Source organism: Crotalus tigris, unplaced genomic scaffold, assembly GCF_016545835.1.
Source record: "Crotalus tigris isolate CLP2741 ecotype Arizona unplaced genomic scaffold, ASM1654583v1 scf7180000021561.349155, whole genome shotgun sequence".
Taxonomy (NCBI): Eukaryota; Metazoa; Chordata; class Lepidosauria; order Squamata; family Viperidae; genus Crotalus; species Crotalus tigris.
In genome coordinates, this window is record NW_024098566.1 from 180246 (window position 1) to 192960 (window position 12715).

The following is a 12715-nucleotide window of genomic DNA, read 5'->3' on the forward strand; positions in this document are numbered from 1 at the left end:
ATTTGCAGAATGGGACTTTTGGCGGGCTCAGCAGGGCAGAGACAGCCTGGACAATTCCTATTGGCTTTGAAAGCCAATAGAATTAGACTCTATTCAAGAGAGTCTATTCTATTGGCTTTCAAAAGCCAATAGAATAAAAGGGAGTAGCACAGCTAAGGAAAAGGGGGAAAAAAATGGCGGACTGTGTTGTTTGGCGACCCCCGTGAAATGGTCGTTCGACCCCAAATGGGGTCCTGACCCACAGGTTGAGAACCACTGTTCTAGAGTCTCAACATCTTTTTTGTGGAGACCAAAACTGATTGTCTCATGTCCAATGAAAACATATATATCTGCATTTCCTCAGATTCACTTTTATATATATATAGCTTTAATCGGACGTCAAGAGTGCTGAGAAGAACATCAAAGAGGATAAGAAACTAAACTGTATGAGGAACGATTGAGGGAACTAGGTATGTCTGGTCTATCAAAGATAAGGATTGGAGATACACGCTAGCTGTCTTCCAGTATTTGAGGGGCTGTCACAGGAAAGAGGGGGGGTCGACTTCTTATCCTGCACCTGAGAACAGGAATAGGTAGAAGATCATCAGAAGAAAATCCAAGAAGAACGAAGGAGATCCTGACACTCAGAACAATTAATCAATAGAACAGCCTGCCACCCAGATTTGTAGATGCTCCATCCCTGGAGATTTTCAAGGAAAGATTGGACAATCATTGTCTGGAATGGCATAGGGTTGGACTAGAAGACCTCCAAGGTCCCATTCAGCCCTATGTTTCTATGTAATTCTGTGCAAAGCACAAAAATGTTAGCCTACGTTAGCGCCTCTTCATAGCAGATAGAATCCCATTATCGCGTCCTTTATTTATTTTATTTATTACGAGATTCACTGGCTGCCCCTCTTATCTCCAAGGACTCTGGATGGCCAACTTATGGCGCCCACCATCCTTTCCTTGCCTTTTTTTCGTTTTTTTCAGAAAACAGGATATTTAAAAGTCATCCATCCTTGCAAAATTTGAGCACCGAGCCCCCCAATTAATCCTGTGTTACATTCCATTAGATGTAAACATTTACAGGATGAAGAGGGGCTATGGATGTTCACGTTGGTACAGATTGCACAATCGCAGAAAAGCTGATCGTTGATCGTAGAAAGAAAACAAATTTCCAGTTCTTAACGCTTGCCGAACAAATTTGAAAGACACACTAGGGAAATTAATAAATAAATATCTCCAGAACCCAAGTGCAGTGATTTGCACAAAATTGCGGTCGGCTAAGAAATGAAGGTTTCGTGACACACACAATTTGTTCACCTTCAGGAGGTCAGATTGGATGACCTCCAAGGCCCCTTCCAGCTCTGTCATTCTATGAGACTCAACAATGTCACTATTTCATTCATTGCAGAAGGGTGGCTAACCTAATTATTTTGCAATTTATTCTACCCCCAGTCAAATCTGTCATGGCATTTTTTTTTACATGTCCTCATAGGGTCTATGCTGTACTTACAGGCAGTCCACGCAGATTCTCCGGTTCCATTCCTGACAGGGTGGGAAAACCTAGTCTTAAATTTCCAATCTACTCTTCCAAGTGGGGAGAGCACATCCCAGCCGCCGATGTCACCATTTCCTACTGGCAGATCTGGGAAGAGATCTCGGGGAATCCATCGGCCGAATCTAGAAAAGACCGTCTCCCTGCTGTGGTCCTTTCTGTGACACGAGAAAGCTGCGCAGAGAATCCAAAGGAACCAACGCACAACCGGTGTGGTTGCAAAGAAGTTACTGAAGCTGTTGTGCTGTTCGCGATCTTGGGCTCCCCAGTGGATTCATTCCAGGAGCTGCCATCTCCATAGTAACTCCGGGGAGAACGAAGCAGGTGCAACCACCAAGAGGGAAATGTTCAAAGTCTGCAGAGATGCTTGTGTTGAAAAGGTCCAGAGCACAGTCTCAATGGACATTAGGATTGTAGCTCTGGAATCCTTGTTGGGAAGAGGCCCCGTGGAACTTTTGTCTGCTCAATCCCACAGTGGACATTAGCACCAGGAGTAAGGACCAGTAAGAAGGCCTCTCCTTTCTGGCCAAGCACTGCTCATTTTAATTCTTTGAGGATAATGGAGGTGGAGAAGTCATCGATGGATGTTGCTGGAGAAGGCAAGTTGTGATGGTGTTGCAGATTAATAAAACGGAGAGCAATAGTTTGCTGCTGAAGTTCTGAGACATAGTCTTGGGTGGTCCTAGGGACCAATCTCCTAGGGACCAGTTCATGGCTAGTTGCTTTGGGTCAACCCGGTTATCACAGCTGTGTCAGAAAATATAGTTAAAACAGATACAAGAATATCAGATTGGGAAGGGACCTTGGAGGTCATCTAGTCCAACCCCCTGCTCAGGCAGGAAACCCAATACCATTTCAGACAAATGGCTGTCCAGTGTCTTCTTGAAAGCCTCCAGTGATGGAGCACCCACAACTTCTGGAGGCAGGTTGTTCCACTGATTAATTGTTCTCACTGTCAGGAAATTCCTCCTTAGTTCTAGGTTGCTTCTCTCCTTGGTTAGTTTCCATCCATTGCTTCTTGTCCTGCCCTCTGGGGCTTTGGAGAATAGCTTGACTCCCTCTTCTTTGGGGCAGCCCCTGAGATACTGGAACACTGCCATCATGCCAGTTGAGTTCTTAGCTCTTATTTATCTGATGTTTTGGAATATAGGCTGCCCACGGTTGCAACATTTTACATCTAAATCTGTGATTTGAAGACTTAGTGAGATGTGGCCATTGAGTAAATTGCCCTCTTCCAGATGTTGTTAAGCAGGAAACATCAGTAGCTTTTGATCTGATAGCTAGAAGATGGCAAGTAATCATAGAATTGATCATTGTGGGACTGATTTTTTGAAGGTCAGAAGTCAGAAAGCTATTTTATAACCAGTGGGCTCTGGAAACATTTACAAGAAAAGGCACGCATTCTAGAGAAATGCCTTCACGTGATATACATCAAGCGGTACATCAGTAGCTTTTGATCTGATAGCTAGAAGATGCACCCAGCAATATTTGATCTGATTGCTGGAAGATGCACCCAGCAATATTTGGCTACCTAAATATTTTTAATTAGAAAGAAAAAGAAGAGTGTTCATGTTAACCTAAGATATGGAGGCCAAGCTGTGGGTAAACAAACCCCAGATGGTCATGTTCAGTACAAGCTCAAAATGTAAGATTGAAGATCTAACAGAATAAGAGAGTTGGAAGGGAACTTCTAGTCAAGCTCCCTGTTCAGGCACTTAACCGAGTTAGAAAGAGCCTAATCCAGATTATCTACACAGATTACAATGCATGGCATATGAGAGAGCTATCGGAAATATTTATTTCTGTGGTATTTAGAGCAGAATGGGGATATCAAGTGTTTTCGACCAAAGGCTGTCCTTTTTAACTTATAATAGATCATATCAGAGCACAGACATAAAGTATAAATCATCAAGGAGGTAACAGATTCTTGCACTTATGATCAGAATGACAGAGTTTTAGGGACCTTGGAGATCTTCTAGTCCAACCCCCTGCTCAAGCAGGAGACCCTATACCATTTCAGACAAATGGCTGTCCAGTCTCTTCTTGAAAACCTCCATTGATGAAGCACACACAGCTTCTGGAGGCAGGTTGTTCCACAGATTAATTCTTCTCCCGGTCAGGAAATTCCACCTTAGTTCTAGGTTGCTTCTCTCCTTGATTAGTTTTCATCCGTTGCTTCTTGTTGTGCCCTCAGCTGGCTTTGAAAAACAGGTTGACCCCCCCACCCCTCTTCTTTGTAGTAGAAGCTGAGGTAATTTTTCAGGCTCCTTTCTGAGATAAAATCTCTGAGGAGGAGATTGAATAGGGTAAGAAAGTGAGATTTCTGCACCAATTTAACAACTGTTAAGCAATTTCTTATTCAGGACAGGATCTGTGTTTTTTGTCATCGCCTTTTTAAAAACTGGAACGCTCTCGTTCATAAACAGATTTCAGAGATGTTTAAATGTTTAAGTGGTCCTCCCAGTTTACTTACAGACGTTTTCCAGGTTTTCCTGTGTTTAGTTGGTCCTGATATCCCATTGACTTGGTCAACATGCATAAAGGGATAGCCTTGAGGGACGGTGAGATATTTTTTGCTTTCTTTTGACACTGAGGTCCTGGTGGCTTTTTTACGGAGAGTAGGTGAGGGAGTTAAAGGAAAATCTGAGAAATAAAAGTAAAGAAGAGTCAGGATCTCAAAATTGATTAATCAATGCCTTGTTCAGTCAGGGCTGGATTCCTGATTTGAAAGACCTGATATGGAATCAGTAAGAAGGTTCTGGTGATGGAATCCACCAATCCTCAGAGAGGACACAGACTGGCTGCCTCTGCACCCAGAGATCCTGATCCAGTGGGATCTACAGAGTCAGGATCTACAATCTGTTTAGCAACAAGTCCCAGCGTGACTGCAACATCCACGCCAGGTTGCAGACCCAGAGTTTTTGATGGAAAAAGAAAAGGGACAAACTCAGATGCTCCCCTTTGAGGTGGGAAAGTGTAAGAGAAGACTGAGCTGGAAGGTGGTGTTAAATATGTCATAAGTTTGGAATCCTTGCATTACCACGAGAGGCTCAAGTCCAGCCCCCGTGAATTCCGTTGAGTCTTCTCTAGGGCCAATTCAGCACTGACCATTAGTTGACTAGATCAGCGGTCTCCAGACGTGGCCCTTTTAAGACTTGTGGATTTCAATTCCCAGAATTCCCCAGCCAGCATAGCTGGGAAGAGGAGTTGAAGTCCACAAGTCTTAAAGTTGTCAGGTTTGGAAATGCCTGGACTAAATTCTTGGGTATAGGTGGCAACAATGAACACTTCTGTGTTTGAACTGAGTGAATGCTGCTGGCCAATTGCATCTGACAGAAAATTCCCTGGTGGCCCCAAATTGGGAAGCAAAGCAAATCCACCAGAGTTCAAAAACCTTACACTTCTCTCCTTGTCTACTCCAAGATGTCTAATTTCTCCCCAAAAGGCATTAGAGGAGCTCCTGGTTGTAGATGCACGAGAATTTTCATATACACAGCAATAGATCCTGGGCATTAGAAAATGGCTGTGTTCCTCTGCTTGGGCAAGAGATGAGAAATGCCCTCATCTCCTCCCACAGAAGCCTCTCTGGGAGTTGTCAGGAAAGCCACAAGCGATTGCCCCGGGGACAAGTTTCACTGGCTACTTGTGCTGATTTAAGAGACTATAAACAAATCTGGGCAGGTCGACTCCATTGGGCACCCCAGGGCACACAACTGTTTAATAACAAGTCAAGCAACAGAAGCTTGCCAAAAAGAAAAGAAGAAAGAAAGGAAGAAAGAAAGAAAGGAAGAAAGAAAGAGGAAGGAAGGAGAGAGACAGAGAAAGAAAGAAAGAAGGAAGGAAGGAAGGAAAGAAGGAAATAAAAAGAAGGAAGGAAGGAAGGAAAGAAAGAAGGAAGGAAGGAAATAAAAGAAAGGAAGGAAGGAAGGAAGGAAAGAAGGAAGGAAGGAAGAAAGGAAGGAAGGAAGGAAGGAAGGAAGGAAGGAAGAAATAAAAAGGAAGGAAGGAAGGAAGGAAGAAATAAAAAGGAAGGAAGGAAGGAAGAAAGAAAGGAAGGAAGGAAGAAATAAAAAGGAAGGAAGGAAGGAAAGAAGGAAGGAAGGAAATAAAAAGAAGGAAGGAAGGAAGGAAGGAAAGAAAGAAAAGGAAGGAAGGAAGGAAGGAAGGAAGGAAGGAAGGAAGGAAGGAAGGAAGGAAGGAAAGGAAGGCTATTTACTCAGTCAATTATCAGCCAAATTTGAAAAAATACAATGTCGAAATAAAATTAAGTAGATGTGATGTAATAACAAGTCAAGCAGCAGAAATTTACCAAAAGAAAGAAAGAAAGAAAGAAAGAAAGAAAGAAAGAAAGAAAGAAAGAAAGAAAGAAAAAGAAAAAAACGAAATGAGATACAAGAAGGTGGGGATCAAAAAAATTCAAGATGGCAGCCTCCTGACAGAAAGAGAGGAGAATGGCCATTCATCTCTATTTAAGGCTCATTTTCTTTAGGCAAAATCTCTTCCTAATGCTACGAAGGACATGGGCTCTGACAGCAAAGGAGTGAAGATCCTGGTTTTTTCCCCAGACAGCATAAAAACCAGAGACCACTCAATCAGTCTAGAGCTGGAAAAGACCTTGGAGGTCTTCTAGTCCAGCCCCCTGCTCAAGCAGGAGACCCTATAATTATTCCAGACCAATGGCGGTCCAGTCTCTTCTTGAAAACCTCCAGTGATGGAGCAACCACAACTTCTGGAGGCACGTTGTTCAACTGGATGATTGTTCTCACTGTTGGGAAGTTTCTCCTTAATTCCAGGTTGCTTCTCTCCTTGGTTAGTTTCCATCCATTGATTCTCATCCTGCCTTCGGGTGCTTTGGAGAATAGCTTGACTCCCTCTTCTTTGGGGCAGCCCCTGAAATACTGGAGCACTGCTATCATGTCCCCCCTCGTCCTACTCTTCATTAAGCTAGACATATCCAATTCCAGCAGCCGTTCCTTATATGTTTTAGCCTCCAGTCCCCTAATCATCTTTGTTGCTCTTCTCTGCACTCTTTCTAGAGTCTCAACATCTTCCTTTACTTTTTCCTTTCTGCCATATCTTTCCTTCCCTCCTTCTCTTCCATCCTCTTCTTCCTTTCCTTTGTGGCTACATTTTCCCTTCTCTACTGGCTGAAGGTGACAGATGGTGTGTCCCCAGTCTGGTTTTCATGAGCTGCTCTGCTTGTGGAGAAGATTCCCTCTCGCTTACAGTAAGCCTAGTCTATTTATCCATGGAAACTTTTTCTTTGCCTCCTATCTCCCTGGATGTCACGTAAGGAGTTTGGTTGAAAATGGGTATTCAAACCCCGTTTTGGCTCAGGGCAGGTATGGCAATGCTCTGGAGGTCAAGCACCCCTTAGGAATTGACAAGGATACAGTTCAGGATCCTGGAACTCATTAACCCGTTGCCCTTTTGCAATCAAGTAACGGGAAGAAGGATGCTGAAGAAGGTTAACTGAGCAAGTAATTTCCCGTGCAATTGACTTAATTATCATTCCAAAACAAGGAGAGAGAGAGAGAAAAAAGATGCAGCCATGGAAAAATGATCTAAGTAGGCCCCAATTTGCCTTTCTTCCTCTCAATTTTTATTTTTACCATTTTTTTGTCTGAGAAAGCAAGACCAATTTGGAGTTCAAGGCTTATTTATATGCTGGATGCTGGCAGAAATCAATCCTTCCCATGCTGGACCCAGAAATCGGATTACAATTCTCTCTAAATCTCCCTTTCCTTTCCTTTCCTTTCCTTTCTTTCCTTTCCTTCCTTTCCTTTCTTTTCCTTTCCTTCTTTCCTTTCCTTCCTCTTTCTCTTCTTTCCCTTTCCCTTCTCCTTCCCTTCTTTCTTCCTTCCCTTCCCTTCCCTTCCCTTCCCTTTCCTTTCCTTTCCTTCCCTTCGCTTCCCTTGTCCACCCAATCTTTCTTCCTTCTACAGAGAAGATGGTCTCCCCCCCCCTTTTTTTTTTTAGTCCTTTCCCTCTCTTGGGTAGCTAACGCCTCAAAATTTCTTTCGATGTCCTCTCAGCACACAAGGTCAGCTAAACATTACAGTCTGATCCACCCACACTTGCTCCAAATATCCAGAGAGGTGCCGTTAGGCTGCCGGGGTTGATGGCAGCTGCCTAATTTTTCACAAAGCCCTCTCAGCCATCTGTCCAGCTGATCACAATGACAGCCTCCCAATAGGGTCACAACCCTGATTCTGAATCCAAAAGGATGAATCAGAGACTTTGACTGCACTGTTCTTTTTTCTATCTGTTTCCAACTGTTATTTCCACCCCCCCCCACGTCTCAGATTGTATAGGGCAGTGATGGCGAACCTTTTAGAGAGCGAGGGCCCAATGTGTGTGGACCTCAAGTGGCTAAGGTTGAGAAACACTGTAATAAACTCTGTAGTAATCTCTTAGTAGTAATAATAATAATAGTAAAGTTGGAAGGGACCTTGGAGGTCATCTAGTCCAACCCCCTGCTCAGGCAGGAAACCCTACACTATTTCGGACAAATGGCTGTCCAGTCTCTTCTTAAAAACTTCCAGTGTTGGAGCATTTACTGCTTCTGGTGGCAGGTTGTTCCACTGGTTAATTGTTCTCACTGTCAGGAAGTTTCTCCGTAGTTCTAGGTTGCTTCTCTCTTTGATTAGTTTCCATTCTTTGCTTCTTGTCCTGCCTTCAGGTGCTTTGGAGAATAGCTTGACTCCCTCTTCTTTGGGGCAACCCCTGAGATACTGGAACACTGCTATCATGTCCCCCTTGACCTTCTCCTCATTAAACTGGACATCCCCAATTCCAGCAACCGTTCCTTATATGCTTTAGCCTCCAGTCCCCTAATCCTCTTTGTTGCTCTTCTCTGCACTCTTTCTAGAGTCTCAACATCTTTTTTACATCGTGATGACCAAAACTGGATGCAGGATTCCAAGTGTGATCTTACCAAGGCATTGGATAGCCAAGTAAACAAACCAATCGACCATTGAGCAAATCAATCCAGAATTGTTATTCAAGACACAAACCGCCAGGCTGAAATTATCCTAACTTCAGACACATTATGGGAAGGCTGTATGATTGGGAATGGTGGGAGGAAAGAGAAGAAGACCAGCAGCAAAGTGGACAACCACAATTACAGTAGGGATGGAGACCAGGTTTAGGGACAGTTCCTTCGATCACCTTGGAAGAAGGGAATCAACAGGAGGAACCTCCCCAACGTGTGAGGTGAACATCCATCTACAACACTGACTGTTCTTTGGAAGGACAGACTCTGAAGCTCAAAAGACTTTGGCCACCAAAGGAGAAGAGAGGATTCCTTGGAGAGGATCCTGATGTTGGGAAAGATGGAAAGCAAAAGGAGAAGGGGACAGCAGAGGAGGAGATGGGTAGATGGTGTCATCAATGCAAAGAATGTGAATTTGGGCAGACTCTAGGTGGAGGACCAGTGTATTATGGTCCATGGTTGTGAAGACTGAGACATGATTTAGTGAATGAACAACAACAACCATTGTTGTTGTTAGTTGCAAAGTTGTGTCCGACCCATCGCGACCCCATGGACAACGTTCCTCCAGGCCTTCCTGTCCTCTACCATCTTCTGGAGTCCATTTAAGCTCACGCCTCCTGCTTCAGGGACTCCATCCAGCCCCCTCATTCTCTGTCGTCCCCTTCTTCTCTTGCCCTCCATCTTTCCCAGCATTAGGCTCTTCTCCAGTGAGTCCTTCCTTCTCATTAGGTGGCCAAAGGACTTGAGTTTCAACTTCAGGATCTGGCCTTCTAAAGAGCAGTCGGGGTTGATCTCCTCCAGGACTGACTGGTTGGATCGCCTTGCAGTCCAGGGGACTCGCAGGAGTCTTCTCCAGCACCATAGTTCAAAGGCCTCCATTCTTTGGCGCTCAGCCTTTCTTATGGTCCAACTTTCACAGCCCTACATTGCAACTGGGAAAACCATGGCCTTGACTATACGCACTTTTGTTGGCAGGGTGATGTCTCTGCTTTTTAGTACGCTGTCTAGATGTGCCATAGCTTTCCTCCCCAGGAGCAAGCATCTTCTAATTTCTTGGCTGCAGTCCCCATCTGTGGTGATCTTGGAGCCCAGAAAGATAAAATCTGTCACTACCTCCATTTCTTCCCCATCTATTTGCCAGGAATTGAGAGGGCCGGATGCCGTGATCTTGGTTTTCTTAACAACAACCATACAATCCAGCATTTTCCTCCTGACCTGCTGTTGCAGCCTTAACCTCCACTGCTCTTTGCAGATATCAAGGTAACATCAACAGAAAACGTTCATGGAGCAGCTATGTAAAAACCGACCTATGACATGCTGTATCCGAGCTTCTCTGTAACATAGGTAGCAAACTGCTTCTCCTCCCCCTCCTCTTCGCCTAGAAGATCATCTATTTAATGAGTAAAGAAGCTCTGTGCTGGGTTCATATGGTTAATTGGAAACTTTAGCCTCGTGAAAAAAAGAGAGATGGTACTTAAGGGTATCATAGCTCAGTGTCCACAGTTATTTCCAAACGCCAGATGCCCTTTTCCAAGCAGGGATGAAGCGTCTCTTCGCTCAGTCCCATCGGATGGCAAATCTCTCAACCAGGCAAATTTTTCTTGGGGAAGAAAACCACCCATTTTATATTTCGCTATTTTTAACTTCAAAAAAGACTCCAGGAAACTCAGATCAACAAGGGTATATTTAGGGGACTGGAGGCTAAAACATATAAGGAACGGTTGTTAGAATTGGGTATGTCTATTTTAAGGAAGAGAAGGACTAAGGGGGGACAGGATAGCAGTCTTCCAGTATCTCAGGGGCTGCCCCAAAGAAGAGGGAGTCAAGCTATTCTCCAAAGCACCTGAAGGCAGGACAAGAAGCAATGGGTGGAAACTAATCAAGGAGAGAAGCAACCTAGAACTAAGGAGAAACTTCCTGACAGTGAGAACAATTAACCAGTGGAACAACCTGCGTCCAGAAGCGGTGGATGCTCCAACACTGGAAGTTTTTAAGAAGAGACTGGACAGCCATTTGTCCGAAATGGTGTAGGGTTTCCTGCCTGAGCAGGGGGTTGGACTTGATGACCTCCAAGGTCCCTTCCAACTTTATTATTATTATTATTATTATTATTATTATTATTATTATTATTATTATTATTATGGAGGATCATCGCACAGTCAGCCGGATGTTCAGACTGGATTTGGCATTTTGTCTACCTATCGAGTCCTTACCCAGGACCTGGGATAGGCAGATGTGGATGTTTGATGGTATCGTCGCAGGATGGAAGCAGTTCCTAGCAAGGCCGCCTTTTGCAATTGACTAATAGCGAATTTGTCAATGCCGATGATGGTGTTCAAGTGGTGCTCCAGTTGTATTATTATTATTATTATTATTATTATTATTATTATTATTATTATTATTATTATTATATTTCTCTCTCTAACTTTCAAGAATTGGGACGGAGACGGATCCCATTACTTAGCCTTCATTCAGAGACAACCCATGAATGCTAAGGGAGCTTTGAGGATTCATACAAATCTGGAGCAAAATGGCAATAGACTGGTTTAATTCCCGTAAATACATTTTTAAAACGAAATGAGCCAACTGGTCCTAGATTCTAATTCTTTCACGTCAGATCCACACCTCCGCTTTCTAAACCAACATCACCGGTCTTAAAAACGAGATGTTCTTCCTTGGCAAACAGGTTTGAGAATCTCAATGTCCAGCTGGGATTAACTCTGAAAGCTTTATGCTGTACTTCTTGCTCGTTTTTTTTTTTTTTTAAATGGTACCCAAGTTAAAAAAAAACAAAAAGTTTGATAGACCTCTCACTCTTTGGACTCTTTATTTTTTGCTTTGCAACTTCTGTTGTTTCAGCATCTCTGCTCTGTTGTAGAAACTCTGCAGAACTAGAAATAGGAGCCCTCTGGGGGTGATGCCATTTAGGATCCCGACTCTGCAGAGAAGGGCGACCTATAAACATGTTGCTAGAGTCAACAGTCTGAGGAAATCAATAGGAAAAGGTTAATCAGCACCACCCACTAAGCCACCTAATTGGGTGGATTAGCCTGCTTTCCCAAACCAATTAAGGTGCCCGTCAACGTATAAGAAACTTCAGAAGTGGTGAAAAGAGATATCTTGCAGAGGCAGAGCGAAAACACGGCGTGGTAGGCAAACAGGCTGAAGCCCACCACCACCACCACAGAACAGCAATCAGCCGCAAAGCTAAGGATAATCTTACCGTAGGCTTCAGCTTCCATAGCTCAGCAAAGATCTGAAGTGAAAATTGCTCCCAGGTGAAGAAGACACCGCTGTGCTGCCTGCATGAACTTCGTCTGTGTGTCTTCCGCTTTCCGGTCATGAACAGGCAGGTGCCATGGTTTCCAACACCCGGGGAAGAAAGATACCTCCAAATCTGCTTGCCCAGAGCTCCTGTTTCAATTATGGCCACCCCAGGCAGCATCCAAATAGCCCAGCTCTGGTGTGACCTGAGACATATCCAGCTGGGGCACCAGCTGCTCTTGGTAGACCACCCAAAGCCACTGGCCGAAGGAGGAGGAAAAGGAAATAACAAAAATCCAGGACAAGAAGTCTTCTCTCCCTTGCTTCCACCACCACTACTCCAAAGCCAGCAGCCGTTTTCTGCCAGCCAGGATTAGATGACAAATCCCATCTTCTTATCTGGGCAGTGACAGCCACCGTTTAGCCCCAACACCGGACACTGCTATTTAGCAGGAGAGAAGAGAGACGAGTTTTTCTATCAGGCAACGCCTAGGTTTTCTCGTGTTACCCTCCTGCTGGCCTGCTCGCTTCAGCATGAAATATTCACGGGATTATCTTGTAATCAACGGTCTAATCAAAGCGCAGCTATCAGCTCTTGTTTAGCCTCGAACCCTTAAAGTACGCCCAAGTTAAACTGGCAAGCTGGGGGGGAGACCTACAATCTGGAGCAGTGGTTCTTCACCTTTTTGAACGAATCGCCCCCTTGAGCCAATGAGGAAGTTGTCATCGCCCCCCTCCCTCAACATAACCTCTCAATCACAACATAGGAAATAATTCTTCAATTTATGCAAACCCTTTTTTTGTTTTCTTTAAAATTGTTGTCAGGACATATCAATGTAAATAATTTATTTCCAGTCTTTTTCCCATATCTCCCATATTCTGGCCAATAGCGCACCACTGTATGGGTCGAGGCTGCT

The 12715-nt window shown here is 44.1% G+C and overlaps 1 protein-coding gene across 3 annotated transcripts in view; it reads right to left on the reverse strand.

The window, feature by feature from the left end:
* Positions 1-12511, reverse strand: part of ANO2 (anoctamin 2) — a 100860-nt gene extending 88349 nt beyond the window's left edge. The window contains exons 1-2 of one of the 3 annotated variants that reach the window (XM_039318795.1): positions 11758-12511; positions 4014-4183 (exon numbers count right to left, since the gene is read on the reverse strand). In XM_039318795.1, the coding sequence (XP_039174729.1) occupies positions 4014-4183; positions 11758-11776 (189 nt within the window). In that variant the 5' untranslated portion in view covers positions 11777-12511. Of the gene's footprint in view, positions 1-1498; positions 1787-4013; positions 4184-11757 lie in introns of those variants that run through there. The other 2 variants (XM_039318794.1, XM_039318796.1) reach the window with 2 other exon arrangements.
* Positions 12512-12715: the final 204 nt, after the last annotated feature.